This window comes from Pinus tabuliformis, chromosome 3_1 (genome assembly GCF_031772625.1).
Source record: "Pinus tabuliformis cultivar Carrire ecotype Pingquan chromosome 3_1, CPIR1, whole genome shotgun sequence".
Classification (NCBI taxonomy): domain Eukaryota; kingdom Viridiplantae; phylum Streptophyta; class Pinopsida; order Pinales; family Pinaceae; genus Pinus; species Pinus tabuliformis.
Genome location: NC_142301.1, coordinates 473750129 through 473771263, shown reverse-complemented (window position 1 = coordinate 473771263; position 21135 = coordinate 473750129). Strand labels below are relative to the sequence as shown.

At 38.3% G+C, this 21135-nt stretch overlaps 1 protein-coding gene across 1 annotated transcript; it reads left to right on the top strand.

Annotated features, from left to right (window-relative positions):
• The first annotated feature begins 18559 nt into the window (after nucleotides 1–18559).
• On the top strand, nucleotides 18560–20092 carry LOC149187835 (uncharacterized). The gene has a single exon (XM_089409784.1). The coding sequence runs from the start codon at nucleotides 18560–18562 to the stop codon at nucleotides 20090–20092; it is 1533 nt and encodes a 510-aa protein (XP_089265910.1).
• The last annotated feature ends 1043 nt before the right edge of the window (nucleotides 20093–21135 follow it).

Below are 21135 nucleotides of genomic sequence, written 5' to 3'. Positions count from 1 at the left end.
AGCTTGTAAAGTTTCAAAAATAGTTAGGGATGTTGGTGTTGGAATTAATAAGTGTTACTTGTATCATTAATTTCTCACCATACTATAATATCCTATTCACTATATGTATTGGTTCTTGTGGTGTAGAAAAAATCTCATGTATAGAATGTTGTTGAAATATTCTAATTGTGAAAATAATTAAAATATTTCCTATCTTATACTAAAGCTTGAAATATATATGTATAACAAAATTGCTTAATGAATTTTTTTTTTAATATAAGAAAATATATTTACATTTCTATTATATTTTATCGTAAAATTTAACATAAATAATGTTTTTTTATGATTTCATGCCATAACAATATGCTACTTGGCATAAAAATGTTTACGAAATCTAATATAAATAAAAGTAGAAAGGTATTTTAGAAATTTAATATAAAATATTAGAAAATGACATAAATTTCAATAAATAAATTCCAAACCTTTTAATTTTATTTGTTCCATCAGATATATTGTTTTTTATAAATTTATTTTATTTTTTATTTTATTTTTATTTCCTAAAAGAATAGTTTAAAATGTAAGAAAAAAGGTTAATCACATAAAACATAAGATATTTAATAATAGTAAAAGTCTACTTATTTAAGAATTATAAATAAATTATTTTAAATATCATAGTTTTTCTTGAATAATAAGTTGATCTACATAGTTAATAATAATTATTTTAATTGTTACTAATTTAATACATTTAAAAAAATAATAAATAATATTTCTCTTAAAATAATAGTTACCAATCATTTTAAATATTTCAATCTGTTTTCTTATTTAATCATCATAAATGTAGCTTTCTAGCTTTTTTGGAAAAGAAAGAGAGCTTATGGATCCATTTCTAAAGAAAAATATATAATCTTTTGAAAAGAGATAGGTATAAAGAGATTAAGAACTATTTTAATTCCTTGTAATTATCTTCTTCTTTTAGATGCCATGAAGATAAATAATACATTTTTTTAACAATGAATTAACCATTAAATTTAATATTTTCTATTTTCTTTAAATAAATCTATAATTTAATTTTTTTAAAATTAATTAATTTAATATATTCTATATTTATTATAATATTTTTATATGACTATTCAAAATAAATTTATTTAAATAACAAATTTAAAAAATATTATTTAATATTTAATACATTTAAATAAAATATTTATTTTTAAATATATAACTTATTTTGATACCTAAAAATATATAAGGGAGGTATAAAATATTATATTATAAATATAGTTAATCTTTTAACCACATCTTTACTAGAATTGTAGGCATTACAAATCTTCTAATTAAAGGACCAAAAAATATGACAAACTCTTTAGTTAGGTACCTCACATGTCATTGAAATTTATATCCATTTACAATGTCTTATTCTTTCATCTAGAATTAGAATTATAAGGTAATTGATTAGAAAGTTAGCAGAATAGTCTTAACTAAAGCATCCATTACTTATTACTTGAAATCTAAATTATCACTCTAACTTGAAAATAAATTGCATAGTCGAGTTCTTCTTATTATATAGGTCCCTAAAGTTACCATATAATATTCCATACCATAATTCATACATTAGAATTCATAATATAAATAATTATATTGTTATATGGGTTTTTTATGTATATATTGTTTCATGCACAAACCTCGGGCACAATAAAAACCTTCTAACAGCCCTCTAATTGTACTTAAGATGCCCAACAAAATTGTCCAATCTGTACATTCATCCACTTAGCAAAACATCAACATGAGAACAACATTCAACATACCTTAACTAGCAGCCTTCTTCTACCTGTTTAAGTCTCGATCCTATGCAAACAACTGATGTTTTTCATGGCTCTAGTTAGAGCTTCTGACGATACACATCAACCCTAATTTCCACCCTAAAAGCTTCACAAACCCTTCTCCACAGAATCCTCCATTTTGCATTTTCACTCGGTCTCTTTTATAATGTTGTTCCAGCTCCTTAAGACAACAGACTAGCCCTAAACTAGGGCTCGGTCCTTCCAATAATGTTCCAAAAAGGAAATAACAGTGCTAAACAAGAAAAATACACATATGACATAGAAAAATTCAAACGAAAATTAAACACCCATAAAATTGCACCAGTATTGTGCCAAACTGAGCCATTTTATTATCAAAGGATATTATAATGCTTGGAATGTGTGCGACTGGCTTGTCGAAGCAAGCTAGACAATCCTAGGTGAGAAAATTGTTGCTTGAATGCCAAGGAAAGACTTCTCCTCAATGTTCTACGTTGGCCCTAGAAATTATGCAATTGTTGGTTGGAAGAAACCCATATTTGAGTCTCCAAAACTGCTCAAAAAATTCTGCCAAATTAATTTGGAGCTCTCCACCAAAAACCCAGAAAAACCCAAAAAGGGTTTAGCCTATATCAAAGCCAAAGTAGAACCCATAGAATGGTGCAAATTTCCCAGCTAACTAGAAATTCACCCCTTTATAAGAATCAAGATTTTAGGCCTGAATATCACCCAAAAAAATCTACAAAATTATCTAGAAACTCCTCTCAATAAACTCACAAAAACCCAGAAATCTTTGACCAGATTTTGACCTTCCAAAATCGACCCCCAAAAGCCCTACACTTTCTAATAGTTGTTGAAGCACGTTGTTTGTCAAAACACCAGAAAAATCCTCTCCAAAAACTCTTGAAATGTAGCAATGAACTCCACCAATACTTCCCTTATTTCTCCCGACAAGTAATAGCCCCAATGGTTGAAACTTTATCTCCCACGAATGCCCAATTTCTCTCTTCTGCACTAGCCACAAAGTTTGCAAAATCACTCCTAAATATTGTTGCCACTTCCAGCCCTTAAACTCAACTAATAGCAAACAAATATATTGATCCTTCTTCTCCTAATTTTCCCCAACAATAGCCCTCCGAAAGAAGAAATAACGCTCCGAAATAATGTTGCAATGGCCACACTAGATCCACTACTGCATCCTCCGGAAATATGAATTGATAGGGGGAATTGAATACAAATGCTAGAAATCTCTCTACAAATCTCCTGTAGATGATAATGGATGAACCTCTCTAGGGTGGCACTCGAAGTCCCCCGAAGAAAGGATGAGTTATCCACTTGGAAAACTCTTGCTAAACAACTCGAGCAACAAAATCAAATTTGATAAGCCAAGAATGCCAAATGAAGTGCATTATCTTCCTTTTATAACTTTCGTGGAGCCTTTCTTCTCGCCTTTTCTTCCCTCTCATGCACTTCAAATCATTGTCTTAGGTAGTGCATATTTATTATGTTGGTGGTCCCCACATATCATTAACAAAATAAAATTAAATTAAATTAACTTGCCTCTAACTCCTAAAAGTCTTTTATCAAAAATAAAATGGGCCCCATCTTCACTAAAATTGCCCCCCAAAATGTAGAAATAAACCTAGTTCCAAAATAATCTAGGAAAGGACATTACAGTCCTCCCTGCCAAAAATTGCTTGTCCTCAAGCAATACCTGAACAAGTGCCCTCTCTGAATGTTGATCACCACTGTAACCACCAATAATACCAGGCTCCCAAATGTACCATTGAGTCATCCCCAATCTCAGCATTGTCTCGACATGAAAGAATCCCTCGATACGAGGATCTAAAGCCATCCTAATCAATGTGAAGCACACCTTGCTCCACTCGCTATCCAAACAAATACATGTACCAAAAGTCCTCTGCATACTAGAAATAAATAGAGCATCATGATAACGTAGGACTTTACCCAACCCCCCATGAAATTTCCCTACTGAGTAGTCCATCTCATGTACTACAAGAGTAAACTCATGAAGATGCAATCCAATCCTGGTGGGATTGAACCCTCATCTACCCGGGCCTCCCTTGATCTCCTCTTTTCAATCACCCTATCACACCGGTGTAGTTCCCCACACCATCAATGAATCACTAAAATGAAATGGAAGATATGGATAACCCTCCCCTATAGAAACCAAATCACCTCTATGGGTAGTTGAACATCTGAGCCTTGTTATACCAAAACCCCCTGCCCGCCATAGAAGGAACCTATCCTGCTGACTTCTGTCACTCTGGTCATAACTGACTACCTAGCATCCTTGTACCAAAACCTCCTCTCCCATAACTCTCGGCCATAATCTATGCGATGATCTAGGCTAGGCCAATCTTGCCAAAGCGACTCAATAGTGCCTGCGCCTATCACTCCATGGCTAGCCCCAATCCTGACCAACAATCTGCCTCATCCTATGGTGAGGGCTTTGGGGCTTTGGTAATCCCCCATGTGTCCACTTGTGAATGAATCAGTTTGCTTTTTATCCTAACCATGCTCACTGAGTATCGGAGTATCCCACTAATCCACTATATGCCATAACCATACTGGATGTCCACAACCTGCAATCCTATTTGCATGTCGTTGTTATATGTTGCTAGCTATTGGGACCCCTCTATGCCCTATCTCTGCCTCCTATAGGCATCCAATAGGTAGGCACCGAGCATCCAGAACTTGTGTTGCAAATATCCAGTTTCTTTGTGCCTACCAAATCACATAGTGATATCTACTATCCCACCTGCCGATGATGTGTCCGAGTATTGTTGGAAGCCTAGGCATCATCCTAACAACAAATTTCTTTGCACTTCATGCTCACCTAACACCTCAAGTTGTCCAACTGAAAAAGAACCATGTAACTCCCTCTCAGTCACCTCCTCAAGTGTGAGCCTAGGGGTAGAACATATGCTACCTCGACATTCAACCATGCCAACCTTAAGCATGTAATTGTCAACTTGTGCACCTACCAAGTGTCTCAACTGAAGAGTCTCCTCTTGGCCTATGACACATGGTGTCTCATCCAACTACCTAAGGTGAGTCTCCCATACCCTGCTTCTTGAATGGAGAGTGTCAAAAGGAAACAACCAAACCCTTTGCAACTGTAAGCAACACTCGAGGATGATGGGTGGGTATGTCCCAAAGAGTATGATCAAGAGTCTGACAAAATGCTCAAGAGTAATCCTACGAACGACCCTCTTTTTTCCTCAGATCTGTTGATAACCCCCTCAAGACCATGCCTCCACTAAATATGGTGTCCCTAGATGCTCAACAATTTCCTCATCGATCCTAGGTGAGTTTCTTCCAATGGTACACCTATTATCCCTGTTTATAAGTCACCTCGGAGGCAACTCTCCAAGAGCCCACTACGCTGCATCATGTGTCACTGCATACCACCAAGTAGCAATGCACTCCTTGACATGCCACTATACACGACAACTTGTCCATGTACACCACAAGATACCCTCGACTATGGCTATACCATCATGCACCATCAAGTGTCCTCCCTGTGTCATTTCGTTTGTCACTCCCCGCATGTACTCAATGTGATGTCAGTCACTCCTCCTACCCCACAGTGTAAACCGACATGTCGTGGTATACCATCACGCATCTCCATGCTCCTCTGTAGGCCACTTCTCCTCGTTGCATAGCCCTGCACACCACTGGGTGTTATGGCTTAGAATTGGACCTGTATGCATCAGTCCACATCCCTCTATATAACACTGAACACTACGACCTCACTTTGTACACTCTTGTGTACCACCGCCTACTTTCATACCGCCCTGTAACATATGGTATCCCACATGTGCCAAAGTTTCTTCCCCTCTTCTAGTGACCTCACCATGACACGCGTCATGTCCCCTCATCCATCCTGGTAGACTTGAGCACCCTAACGCCACTCCCACTAGAGGGCATATCTCTATTGTGTCGATCCTTTGTGACCCATGAGTCCTAAACCTCAATGGGAGAACATCACCTCCATATAATATCTAGTGTGATGGCCTACCCATGCCGCCTCCTCCAACCAACTCCTACTGGAGAATGTTAATCATCTTGTGCCCCCATGCGCAACCAACATGCCAAAACAACCAATGGAGTATTCTCACAAACCACCTAGCCACTAGCACTGACTGGAACTCCCCTCAGGAATGCATACGCTCACGCACTCGGTTAACTACCTCATTAATGCCATTTCCATCCTGCATGTCTAATATTAGATAGGAAGCCCCACCTAGATCCCAATGCCAACTTGGGCCTACAATAACCTTGATGTCTTAGAGCTCCCACTGAGCTTCACGCCAAACTACGACCATCTCCATCAGTCTAGCCCACTCCACGAGGTACCAACTCAGAATCTCTCGCCATCCAACCCCAAGAGAGGGGTCGAATGCAAAACCTCCAACACAGAGAACAAGCTCTCCATCTTACTAGTATTGCACCCTGCAGAGCTCATGTCACCTCGACTCACCATCCTGGTCAACACATAAAATTTGTGAAGGGGTATCTGCATATCTTACTTTGTGGTGCAAATATAGTCTAGAAATGTTGCAAGCCCCATCTATATAAGCCCAGAGAAAGCTACTATCTGGAAGTACTACAACTTTGTTGACGGTCCATGCATCTATCTGCTCTAATTCAATGGTTGGCCCCAAAGAAGACTGCTCATCATCCTCCACCATTGGCTCAACATGAGTCACAAACTACCCCTCCATGACTAGCTCGCATCCCTCCATGAATAGCTTGCACCCCTCTATGTTCTTTCCATGTTTTTGTAGGTGATTTTCGTCTTTCAACTCTGTCATAGATCTAGGTGCCTTTGTACCTATCATCTCCTCATCAAGGGTGGTGATCTCTCTCGACACCTCATCATCCTATCGTGCATTGTTATCACCTTAAAACTCGTTCATGACACTAGATACTTCATCAATGGATAGCTAAACAATGGATTCCACCTTTTCAATAGTGGAAATATATGTGTGTCCTGTCACCTCGTCAATGGATGTCCCTATGGGTGTATGTTCTACTCTCTCCCCAAGATGTCAACTAGTGCTATCAAATAGGCCTCCACAAATGGTGACTTGTGTTCCACAATAGGTATACCAATGTGCTCCTCACACTCCTGTGTGTCCTCTGCGTCATGCTTAATCTCCTCCTCATGCTTTTCATATCTAAAGCCAGGTCTCCATGAACAGAAGCACCTCCTAGTCTCACCCTTTAATTGTTCCTATCATGCCTACTCCTTCCGAGGAGATCTAGTGTCCTAAGTCTGTCGATTTACCCCACACTGTGTAGATGGTTTCACCTCCATGGGTTGTGTACCTTTAGTGTCTTTGCTGTAAAGGTGAGGATGAGTTTAGTATGTCACCCTCCTCAACTAGGTCAACCTCTCATTGTCCCAATGGATTCCACCCCATAATTTATGCACATTGAAATTCTCTTGAACCATGGGTTTGTCTATGGTTTCACCCATTACTGTGCCTACATACCTGAATCTTCCATGATATTACTGTTTACCCATAGTTGTGCCAAGATCATGTTGTAATACCACTGTAATGCTACAAAAAGGAAATAATAGTGCTAAACAAGAAAAATACACATATGACACATAAAAATTCAGACAACAAATAAACACCCACAAACTTACACGAGAATTGTGCCAAACTGAGCCATATTATTATTAAAGGATAGTAAAATGCAAGGAATGTGATCACCTGGCTTGCCGAAGCAAGCTAGAGAATCCCAGGTGAGAAAAATGTTGCCCAAATGCCAAGCAAATACTTCTCCTCAATGTTCTACGCTAGCCCTAGAAATTTTTCAACTGTTGGTTGGAAGAAACCCCTGTTTGAGCCTCCAAAATTTCTCAGAAAATTCTGCCAAATTAATTTGGAGCTCTCCACCAAAAACCCAGAAAAAACAAAAAAAATTGTCCTATCTCCAAGCAAAGTCCAACCCACAAAATGGTGAAAATTCCCGAGCTAACTAGCAATTCACCCTATTATAAGAATTAGGATTTGAAGCCCGAATATTGCCTAAACAAATCTACAAAATTAGTCAAAAACTCTCAATAAACTCACAAAAACCCAGAAATGTTTGACTGGATTTTGACCTTCCAAAATCGAACCCCAAAAGCCCTACACTTTCTAATAGTTGTTGAAGCATGTTGTCTATCAAACCACTAGCAAAATCCTCCCTAGACACTCTTGAAATGTAGCAATCAACTCCACCAATACTTCCCTTATTTCTCCCGACAAGCAATAGCCATAATGGTTGAAACTTTATCTCCCACGTATGCCTAGTTTCTCTCTTCTGCACTAGCCACAGAGACTGCAAAATTACTCATGAATATTGTTGCCACTTCTTGCTGTCAAACTCAACCAATAGCCAAAAAATCTATTAAGCCTTCTTCTCCTAATTTCTCCCAGCAATAGCCCTCCGGAAGAATGTTGCAATGGCCACATTAGATCCACTACTGCATCCTCCAGAAATGCACACTTCTAGGGTGAAATGAATACAAATGCTGGATAACTTTGTACAAATTTCCTCTGGATGATAATGGATAAACCTCTCTAGGGTGGCACTTGAAGTCCCCTGAATAAAGGGTGAGTTCTCCACTTGGAAAACTCTTGCTTAACAACAAGTGACATAGCTAAACGACTCGAGCAATAGAATCAAATTTGATAAGCCAAGAATGCCAAATGAAGTGTGTTGTCTTCCTTTTATAACTTTTGTGGAGCCTTTCTTCCTGCCTTTTCTTCGCTCTCATGCATTTCAAATCATTGGATTGTCCCCACATATCTTTAGTAAAACAAAATAAAATAAAAGTAACTTGCCTCTAACTCCTAAAAGTATTCTATCAAAAATCAAATGGGCCCCGCCTTCACCAAAATTGGCCCCCAAAATGTAGAAATAAATCTTGTTCCAAAATAATTTAGGAAGGGACATTACGTTCCTATACCAACACAGAAAAACTAATTGTGTTTAACTAGCACAAAACATTGCCCATAATGATCCTCTTTTGTGCTACCTAGTCTTACCAAACTTAGCCTAAACAGGCACAAGAAAAACAAACTAAAACAGGTCATCTTTTCCACTTTGCTAGGCTCCTTATGGCTATGACTATTTCGGAGGTCTTCTCCTTTGACATTTTGCACTTGGATGATGGTAGATTGAATGGCTAGGCTCCGCTATTTATATGTGTTTCTAGGTATGACCTCCACCTAAGGACACCTATATCAAGTAAGGTCAACCTGATCTTAATGCTATTTTAGCCCACACATACAAATAAAAAAATCTCTTGCTCATTCGATCAACTCCATTAAGGGTGCCACACATTTAATCATCATCAACCTCCAAAATAAAACTTGGTTTCGTGCCCACAACTTTGGGTGCAAAACCCCTACTTGGGTACTTAGCGCATAGAGGAATTTTATGGTTCCAACTCACACAAACCCAATACCTAGTGTTGTGAAGTACCTCCCAAGCTTAAAAACTCAACACTCCCTATTAGCGAAGGAGGTATTTCCACCACTAGGAGGTATCTCTTCATCATCATCACTACTATCCCAACTCCTAGTGCTCACCACTCCAGCATACCCTGAAGAATGAACTATGCTTGTCTGAGTGGTGTCTCTGCCATGAGAAGCCTATTGCTTCTTCTCCTAAAATGATTTCAGGTAGTTCCTTCTTTCTAGTTGTAGAAGCACCCTTGCTCCCCATTGACCATGAGCTCTTCTTGGGTTGCACATTCTCCCTCTCAACCTGCATACTCCCACTAGAAATTGGCTCCCTCTAAGCCTTAGGAACCTGCACCTGCTTGTGCCTCCCATGACCTATAAGCTTTCTCATCAGCTAATATAAACCATGATCCCTAACTTGGATGGCCATTCTGGTAGAGTTAGAGCCTTTGGACCTGAGCTTCGCTTTCCCATCCTAGAAAATCACGTCAAACTCCTTCTGCTGGATCACTAAGACATACAATAATTATATCTGATCTTTGGTACAAATAATACATCCTGAATTCGTATCATCTATCCTAACTCCATCTTGAATGGAACAATCCTTGATCCTCTCATCTCCTTCTCACTCTTGTCTCCCACCATCATGTGCAACTTATTCCCTCTTAGTTAGAGTCTCGAACACATTACGCAAGCCTGTCATATGCTTCGATGCACCACTGTCCACATACCATGTAGTCTTATCTATGACACCCTCAAAGAAATGAGATACTAGAGAAAAATCTTCACTCCCCAATCTTCTTAAGAGGTCATATAGTTCAGAAGAAGTGGAAACACATGCTACCTCCTTCCCCTTCTTCTCATTATCTCCCTTCTTCAGATACTTCTTCGAATAATGACCATACTCACCACAGCTGAAACACTTCAACTTACTCGAGTCCTTCTTTAGCTTGCCCTTCAGATTCCCTGCAAGATCCATGGTATCATATAAAGTCTTATTCTTCATATGAAGGTCCTCATCTTGCAATTCCTCCTAAATGAAGTCATCCCACAACCTGTTCCAATCTAGCAACGATCCCTTTGATAAACGGTTTCCATAACTCGGTGAACCCTTTCAAGGAAATCCTCACCATCTCATAATCTAAAACAGTCTTTGTGATGGTAGCAAGCTCATCTCGAACCTAAGACATGTTAGGATATTCCGACACATAGGATATAGTTAAGTTCAACTTGGTCTAGTGTAGAGTTAGGTATAGAGTTAGGTAAAGTGTGGTTCTTTACCGTTGTACATTTTGTAACTTACAATCTGACGGTCACGATATGTAGTGATCCGACGGTTCATTCTCTCCTCGGTATTACCGACACTTGATCCGTGGCTTGACACCCGATTGGTCCATGAGATCTATTTAAAGCGCATGGAGGGTCATTGTTCGAAAAATCCGTGCATGAGAGAAGCTTATGTAAATTTTCATTCTTTGATTAATAAATTTCCTGTAGTACCCACGTTGGGACAAGTCGTGGACTGTTTCCCTCTTTGGGGGTTTTAACCACGTCAAAAATACTGGTGTATTGATCTGTGATCTGGTTGTGAGCAGTGTCCTTTTGGTATTCTTTCTAAGGAACTTACCCTGTAAATTCCTACATGGTATTAGAGCTATTTGAGGGCCGCGTCCGTTGGTGATCCAAATCTGAAGTCGGTAGAACTACATGCGGCTGTCGTTTCCTAGATCTGCTGTTTTTGACTGATTTCAGGCCGAGAGGACTGCTCTGTTGTGTTCGGAGCATCTGTTCCAGTGAGGAACCCCTTTCGTTTCACGCGAAAAGGTTTCCGGTAGCCCTAGTTGTGTCATTTTTCAGATCGGGAGGTATACAGTGTTTTTTGTAGTTTACTGTTATTTTCTCTCTGCTTATTTCGGTTTCGGTTTATTTAGCCTTTTTTTTTAACCAGATATATACCTTTCATTTCTGCGTATGCTCTTTGCCCTGTGACTCTGTGTGATCTGGGCAAATCAGAAACAGAAAGGAAGGATTTTTCTCATGTGTATGCTCTTTTCCCTGCACCTTAGTGTGATCTCAGAAAATCAGAAACATTGAGAAAAATATTTAGTTTTTCGGCTAAAGCTAACTTTGAGATTTTTTTAAAATTTCTAGTATTTTGGCTAAAGCTAACTTCGAGCCGCAAGGTTCGTTTTTCTTTGCATATTCGTGTTGGGTTTTGTGTTTTGTGTTTTGTAGGGAAAAAGAGCTTTCTCAAGGCAAGCACGCAAACCAAGGCCCCTCTCTCTCTCTCTCTCTCTCTCTCTCTCTCTCTCTCTCTCAAATTTTTTGTATAGATCAATTGGTTCAAAGCTATTTTAAGAGAGTAGAGGTCTTGGGTTCAAGTCTCCATTTTGTGGGGGCGGATTTTTTCATTCCCGCACATTCACGCACTTTGCCGGCAACGTCAACAATTTTCTTTAAAAAGCCATAACTTCTTCATCCGGAAGCGTTTTTCAGAGCCGTGTTTTTTAAAACCGCCTATTTTTTCGAGATCTATCCATTGGAACACTTACTTTCAACATCTTCAGCTTCAGTTTTTAAAAAAAAAAATGGAAAGTCCATGCCAAGTCATTCTTGACAGCACTAACTACTTCCAATGGGTAGCCTACATGGAAGATTTACTTAGAAGTAAAGGTCTCTTCAGAATAGCCACAGACCAAGAGAAGAAACCAAAAGATGAAGACAAGGCTACAAAATGGGAAAATAGACAAGATCAAGCACATGGTTTGATAGGGATGTCTATTTCTCCTTATCTTAGATTCCACATTGCAGAACTTGAGACTCCTCATGAAGCATTAGAAAAACTCGCTAAAGTTTTTGGGATTAAAAATGAAATTAGAGCCCATCAACTTGAAAATGAGTTGCTTACTTTGGATCCTAATAATTTTTCTTGCATTGAAGATTTCTTGTCCAAATTCAAGACCCTTAGATATCTCTTGGAAGGTGTTAAAGTTAAGAAAGAAGATGGTAACCTTATTTATTCCATCCTTACTAAGTTGGGACCAGCCCACTCTGTATTTGTTTCCACTTTCCATTCTACAAGGGAAGCTTTCATTTGTCAAGGAAAAGACTACAAGGCCCCTTCCTTTGACTCCTTTTGTGATTCCTTAATAAGAGAACAAGAAAAACTCTTACACCTTGGTCTTCTTAATCTTGGAAACTCTTCCACGAAAGCGTTAGCCGCCCAGCAGCAACCAAATTCAAAGAATCCTAAGAAGTCATATCCTCAAAAGAATGGTCCTAAACCAACTCAGCCTCAAAATGAAAGATCATTTCAGCAAAATGATAAGACCAATAAAAACAAATGGAAGAAGACTGATAGACATTGTAACTTTTGTAATCGAGATGGCCACTTAGAATCTAAATGCTTTAAGAAGATGGAAGCCTTGGAAGCCGCAATGAAGAAACATAACATCCATGTGGAGCCTACTTCAACTTCAACTTCTGGAATGGCACTTTCTGCATGTCGTTGTCAATCATCTCAGTCTGGTTATGCATTAAATGTATCTTCTTCTTCTTCTCATTCTCATGAGTGGCTCATTGATTCTAGAGCCTCTTATCACATGGCCAAAAACCAAGCCATGTTTTCTTCTTTAAATGATTGTAACACCAAAAATATATATGTTGGTGATAATAGATCTCTTAATGTTGTAGGGACTGGAACTGTTAATCTAGACAATGGTCAGTTTAATGATGTATTATGTGTTCCAACCTTATCCTGCAACCTTCTATCTGTCTATCAGATAACTCATTCAGGTGAAGGTAAAATTGTTGAATTTTCACCTCATGATGTTGTAATCAAGGATCTAAAAGATCCTAAACAGATTCTAGCTACTGGTCTTGCTGATGATTCCACAAGGTTGTATAAGTTTCACAACTTTGGGTCATCAAATCTTCCCTCAGTATTTGTTGCTCATAATGATGAAGTGAGCAAACTTTGGCATGAGCGATTTGGTCACTTAAACTATCGCTCCCTTCAGCATCTATGTAAAGAAAATATGGTGACAGGTCTTCCTATGGTATCTTGCAGAGATGGTGTTTGTTCCGGATGTGTACTCGGAAAACATCATCGGGACAGTTTTGACAAACGTGCCTCTTGGCACGCCTCAGCCCCTTTACAGCTTGTGCACAGTGATTTATGTGGTCCTCTTCCTGTTGCTTCATTCTCTGGCTGCAAGTACTTCTTAACTTTCATTGATGATTTCTCCAGACGCACTTGGGTATACTTCTTAAAACTCAAGAGCGAAGTATTTAACACATTTTTGGCCTTCAAAGCCTTTGTTGAAAAACAATCTGGACATCAAATTCTTAAGCTAAGAACTGATAATGTTGGAGAATATGTTAAAAACACATTCATCAACTTTTGCACCGAAAATGGAATTCAAATGCAACATACTGTTCCATACACTCGACAACAAAATGGTGTAGCTCAAAGGAAAAATCGCACCTTAAAGGAAATGGCTAATTGTATGCTGCAATCTAAAGGACTCAGTCTTAGTTTTTGGGCCGAAGTAATTAATTGTGAAAATTATATAATCAATCGCACTCCTACTAAGATTCTAGAGAATATCACTCCAAAAGAAGCTTGGAGTTCCATTAAACCAGATGTAAGTCACTTTCGTGTGTTTGGAAGTGAAGCATGGGCCCATATTCCAGATGAAAAGCATAAAGCTTTAGAACCTAAGAGTGAGAAATGTAGTTTTGTTGGATATTCTGAAGATGTAAAAGGTTATAGACTTATTCCATTTAAGTCCAAAAATGTTATCATTAGAAGAGATGTAAAATTTGATTAAAATAAATCGGCCTGCGAGCTTAGTCCGGCGGATGTGCCACCTCTTCCTATCTCTTCTACTTTTGAAAACATTTTTTCTTCAGATGATGAAAGCGAGGATGATAATCCTCCTCCACCTTCTCAGGATCCTCAACTTCCAAGATGGGTCTGTGCTACTCGGGATGCAGCAGGTGATCTTGCCGGTGATCTTACAAATGAGTGACGTACACGTTCTTAGTTTGAAAGAGCCTCTTCTTTACTGGCTCAAGCTCCAGTTAATCATGATCCTGGCACTTTTGCAGAAGCTTCAGGCCATCCACATTGGGAAGCAGCTATGAATGAAGAATATCATTCATTGATGACAAATGATACATGGGATCTTGTTCCTCTACCAAAGGGACGCAAACTTGTTAGATGTAAATGGGTTTACAGAACCAAGTATGGACCAGACGGGAAAGTTGATAAACATAAAGCTCGTCTTGTTGCTAAGGGCTTTTCATAGGTTGAAGGCATTGACTACACTGAAACCTTCTCCCCTGTTGCCAAAATGAACTCTATCCGCCTTGTTCTTTCCCTTGCTGCCTCTTTAAAATGGGAAGTCCATCAGATGGATGTTAAATCTGCCTTCTTGCATGGGGACTTGCAGGAAGAAATCTATACGGAACAACCCATTGGCTTCATACAAACAGACTCCAGCCTTGTTTGTCGACTTAAGAAATCCCTTTATGGCCTCAAGCAAGCTCCTCAGGCTTGGTATGCCAAAATGGATAGCTTTCTTTTAGAATCTGGCTTTTCTAGGTGTCATTCTAACAATATTGTCTACACCAAGAAAGTGGGCAACTCTCTTATCATCCTTGTTCTTTATGTTGATGATCTTATTCTTACTGGTAGTGATCCCAACCTTATAAACCATGTGAAGTCCAGCCTTAAAAAGAAATTTGAAATGACAGACTTAGGACACTTACACTATTTTCTCGGTCTTCAAGTCTTGCAATCCAAGGAGGGTATTTTCCATTCCCAGTCCAAGTATTCTTGTGATATTCTTCGTCATTTTCACATGGAAGACTGTAAGCCAACCCCTTCTCCCTTTCAGTCTGGAGTCAAACTTTCAGTCTCTTGTACTTCTCCTGAAGTTGATGCTACCTTATACCGTCAAATTGTAGGAAAACTCTTGTATTTAACCCATACTCATCCTGATCTTTCCTTTGTTGTTGGCCTTGTTGCTCGTTTTATGAAAAACCGCCGTGAAAGTCATTGGAAAGCAGCTAAAAGAATACTTCGTTATGTTCGAGGTACAGTACAGTTTGGGATTCATTACAGTGCCAAAGCAGCTCCTCTGTTAGTTGGTTTCACTGATTCTGATTGGGCTGGTGACCCTGATGATCAGAAGTCTACTGCCGGTTATGTCTTCACTCTTGGTTCAGGACCTATTACATGGGCTTGTAAGAAACAGGCTGCCATTTCTCTTTCGTCAGCAGAAGCAGAGTATCGTGGTGCCGTGGAAGCTAGTAAGGAAGCCTTGTGGCTTCGTCACATCCTATCAGAGTTTGTCTTTGAGCAGCAGCATCCCACCACACTTTGGTGTGATAATCAAAGTGCCATTCAGTTATGCAAAGATCCAGTCGAGCATCAGCGTAGCAAACACATTGAACTACACATGCACTTCATCAGAAAGCTCATTCATGACCATGTTCTTGAAGTGCAATATTGTCCAACACATGATCAGGTTGCAGACATCTTCACAAAGGCTCTCACAGAGGCGAAGTTCACTAAAATTCGATATATGCTTGGAGTTCAGGAAGTTGTCACTAAGGGGGGATAGGCTCTAGTGCCTCCTTCCTTCTCCTACTGTGTCATATTTGTAAATCCTTCAATCCTATCCCAAGTTGTTCTTAAGGGGGGATGTTAGGATATTCCGACACATAGGATATAGTTAAGTTCAACTTGGTCTAGTGTAGAGTTAGGTATAAAGTTAGGTAAAGTGTGTTTCTTTACCGTTGTACATTTTGTAACTTACAATCGGACGGTCACGATATGTAGTGATCCGACGGTTCATTCTCTCCTCGGTATTACTGACACTTGATCCGTGGCTTGACACCCGATTGGTCCATGAGTTCTATTTAAAGCGCACGGACGGTCATTGTTCGAAAAATCCGTGCATGAGAGAATCTTATGTAAATTTTCATTCTTTGATTAATAAATTGCCTGTAGTACCCACGTTGGGACACACCGTGGACTGTTTCCCTCTTTGAGGGTTTTAACCACGTCAAAAATACTGGTGTATTGATCTGTGATCTGGTTGTGAGCGGTGTCCTTTTGGTATTCTTTCTGAGGAGCTTACCCTGTAAATTCCTACAAGACAATCTCATTAGATATGGCGCCAATTCTTCCCCATCCAACATCTTGGTGCTCTTCAACTTATCCTTCAATACTAGTAGGCAATTCTCGTTCTTGTGCTGAACCATATCTTGAAGAGCATCTCATGGGCACTGATCTTCCTGGACAGATGAGGTATCAAATGATCCTTGACACCATCTTACATGGTCACCTTGGCCTTTATATCCAAATCTTCGTACACATCCAACTCCTTAGGGTTAGTGAGTTTCTTGATATCCTTATAAACAAAGTCATAGATCTTATTGACTATCAAGACCAACTTGATCCTTTCCTTCCATGGACTATAGTTAGAAGGCCCATCCAACCTGTCCTCATATCATAGAACAACTGACAACTTTGCTATTGCTAGCAGTCCTTCAACAACAACGAAACCAACTCCCTCTTGATTTGTATGTGTTGTGCAATATCTAATCCACTGGCCCTTCAAAATAGCTAGGATACCATATTGAATTTCTATGGCACGGAATCTAATTTGGATCTTAGAATCTCAAACACAAACACACCAAAATGCCACAACAATAATACTTTGCACATTGAAAAACAATAGCAATGAATCAACACATACATAAGAAACAAATTTTCAACCCATCTTCGATTATTAACAATCTTTAATACAACAATCTAGGCCTCCCATACCAGGGATAATGGCCCTTGATACAATACAACTAAGGCTATGTATCAACAAAAACTACTATAACCAATCTGCCGTGAACAAGATACAACTAGACTACTTGTTGATGTAGTGTGCTTCTCAACTCCTTTCGGTCCTTATAGTACCCTCAACACTTCTGGAAGGTCCTCTTGCCTCCCAATCTGTAGCGCCTCAATATGCCTTTATTAGTCAGCACAACTCCTTCCGTCATTGAACATAGGCCCAAACAACTTTTCCCTCTAGCTGCTTCTTTGTCCTTCAAGGTCTGCAACACACAGGATCTTATCTCATCTCTGTTACCCACTTTTTTAACATTGTTGCTTCAAGGTGACATCCTAGGGCTATTGGGGTTGCCCACTTTCCACTTAAAGTGTCCTTATCAACACACTAAACTAGGGTTGATTCACTAGCCCTCTTGGCTTCCCTTTTCCCCTTCAAAGTTAAGCTCCTTAGGCTCCAATAATTCTTCCTCTCTTATTAGTGTTGTATTCCTTCACAAGGAATGAACTTAGGGCACAATAGATACCTTCTAACAACCATCCTGTTGTAGTTAAGATCCCCAACAAAATTGTCTAATCTAGACACTCATCCACTTAGTAAAACGTCAACATGAGAACAACATTCAATACACCTTGACTAGCAGCCTTCTTTTGCCTCTTTAGGTCTCAACCCTGTGCAAACATCTAGAGTTTTTCATAGCTCTAGTTAGAGCTTCTCACAGTCCATGTCAACCCTAATTTCTTCCCTCAAAGCTTCGAAAACCCTTCTCCACAAAGTCCTCCTTTATGTGTTATATGTATTTTAGGTGCAAAGACCTCCACCTGAAGAAACCTCTATCAAGTAAGGTCGACTTGATCTTAATGTCATTTGAACCCACACATACAAATACCAAAAAGAAATAACAACGTTAATAATATATTTGTTACATATTTTCATATTCATTGTAAAAACGTAGCGACAAACTCACAGGTATCTGAGTGACAACTTCTACCGGTAAAACAAAATCAAGAAATTTAACACTATAAATGAGAAATATCCATGAAAATTGAATACACGCATAAGCAAACATCATCTCTGCCACCGATATTAATTATCTCACTTTGCAGGAATGGGAAAACATTTGAAAAATATCCCAAAACCAATTTTTTTCAATGAAAAATATAAAAAATATCTCTCACATATGCAGAAATAAAAGTTTTCGAAAATAATCTAATTATGAAAACAATAAATAAATAAAATAAATCACCTCTCCAAAAGCTTTCCAATACCAAAAAGAAATATCGAATGTCGGCTCCCCCGGATATCGATAGCCAAACCGATTAAATAGACGCCGAGTTTAGCTTTGTTACACTATAAAAGATGAACAAAACGTATCTGTGTAGTCCATGGAACCCAACGAAGGATTCACCTCAACATCCTCAAAAGTTTAGCGATGGAATATCACGTGACTAAGAAGGCAAGGTATGAACAACCAGAAGATGAGATGCCACTGCAACAACCACACATAACTTCTGCTGGGAGCTCACATTTTCTCCCATCTGAGGAGGTCGCGGAGTCTCTCAATGAAAACCAACCTCATTCTCAAGAAGAAGAAGAGGATGAAGCGACGACAGAGAGAGTTTCGTCATCCATAGATTATTTCCAGAACCTGCGAAGGCGAGAGTGGTGCGATGACAATGACAATAGAAAGCTTCCAAATATTTTTCGAGAGTATCATTTACGAGCATTTGACTTTGATTTTGGCATGCTAGTTACAGATGTTCTCATAGTCCGCGACATATTATTTGTAAATTATATTTACGAATATATTGTTCCATTGCGACTCTATGGAGAAATGTCGCAAATTACTAACAAGCGTGGGCGGCGCATCACAATAAAGTTTGAGAGTATTGAATCGATGTGGTATAATTGTCACAATAATTCATTGATAGTCGAAGCGAAGACTACGAATGACAACGATCAAGAAATGACAATACTTGTAAGCTTAGACGTTGCATCTATAGCAGCAGGACGATATCCAAAACAAAGAGAACTCTTTCAACAAGATCTAATAGAAGATTGTGATTTTGATTTTCCAAATTGCAGAGGCATGATTTATGATCAGAATGAGATGGTATTCAAATTTTTTGAATTGAAAGAGTACACAGAATTGTTCAGAATTCCGGATTCAACTGACAAAAACTTAATATCAAAGTGCAGGTTTGGAAGTCCAGGAAATACGGACATGCTAATAATGATGGAAAATAAGAACGAAGATGAGAGGACAGAAGTTTTATTGAGAATTTATTCCAAAGCTACTGGACAACTTCGAAAAGAAATTTCCATACCTGTCTCTCCACAACGCAGCATTGAGTTCTTGCACTTATGTGGCCCTGATAGAATATTTGTTCACCAATGGTATTTAGAGATGCAGGTCATGGATATATCTTCTGAAATTTGTAAAATAATAAAATCAACTGACATTCTTCTTGCTCGCCCACCTCTCTATTTAGCCAAAAGAAGTGGCGTATTGTGCATCACAGCAACAAGTGTTTATCTTTGTGATTTACAAGGTGAGATTGTGGTCACATTTGAGGACCATAGCGTTCTTGACTCCTTCAATGGCAAGGGTTCGTACGTTACCACTGAAGAGGACATTTTGATTTCTGCTTGCGGTGTTGGCGTATATCCCGACTCCATCAATATTAGTAGCATTGTTACAGGAAAAAGGTTGGGAAAGATTACAACTGATGCTCCAAATTGTGTTTCTGCGTTGAGAGAATCGGCCTTTAAAGATATGAAAACCTATGCATTCGTATACGATGAAAGAACTCATGATATTATATCCGGAGATACTAACGGAATTATTTATGTATGGTCGAATAAATTGTGCCGTGACGTGCCAATATCAGACGATGATGAGGGTGACGCGCCAATATCAGAGGACGATGAGGATGAAGGAGGAGACATTGAGGCCGGACAATAGGCCGCCGCTCGACCTAAATTAGTGTCTAGCTTAGAGTATTTTAGGTTTTTTATTTTTAATTTTATTTAAATGTATTAAATATTATATAATAATTTTTCAAATTTGTTATTATAATTTAATTATATAAATATATAATTAAATTATAAGATATTTATTAAAGAAATTTATTCTAAACCGTTTTAGAAAATTCCAAAATATATTAAAATAATTATTCTTTAAAATTAAAATTGAATTTATTTATTTGAGAAAATAGAAATTATTAGAATTATTTATTGTAAACCTAAAATCCCCTTCCTAACTATGGAAATACAATGTGACTTCTTCATAAATATTTTCACCTTTAATTCAGATTTATTATCATTTATTTGGCCGAGTCTACCAATACAAATACAAAACATATGCTTTCATCCTAAATTTTAAGCTTTTATTCACAATGGATAACAACATATTTTTTTTTGTGTATAAAAGTACAAAACATGCCAATGTTTTATACTTAGAGTCTCTAAAGTTTTGGCTATGTTCCCTTTGTTACTCATGTGTTTCATTTTACTCACTTCAACACTTTATTTTATTTTGAATAAAAGCAAGTGATTCCTAACTTCACAAGAAATTATATGAGAGTTGGTGATATGTGTTTCATAAAATTTCATTTATCAACAAATTTATTTCTCTTTTTGAAAGGACAAGGCACTCATGTCTTTAAACATTCTTTGCATTTAATATCCATTTTGTGAGCATTCTTTAGGTGTCATAGGTTTATGGATATTCTAGAGTTCTCATGGATGCTCAAGATGACCACATGTCCGTGAGTTGGAGTCTACTATTACACCTTATATTCTGTGAAGTGTACCCAACATATTTTTACTAAATGTGACCATCGCGGTGAGCTAAATGTGTGATGATTGATGTATTTTATTTTGTCATGATGACATGATTGATATAAAATTATTGATCTTTCTAGTAGTCTAAACCATTTTGATGGTCAGTAATGGTCCATCCTTCTAGTCCCCATTTTAGGGTGTTTAGTTTTATTTCTACATCTA

Excerpts from the sequence above, each read along its gene's own strand:
- LOC149187835 (XM_089409784.1), top strand. The coding sequence starts at position 18,560 with ATGGAATATCACGTGACTAAGAAGGCAAGGTATGAACAACCAGAAGAT.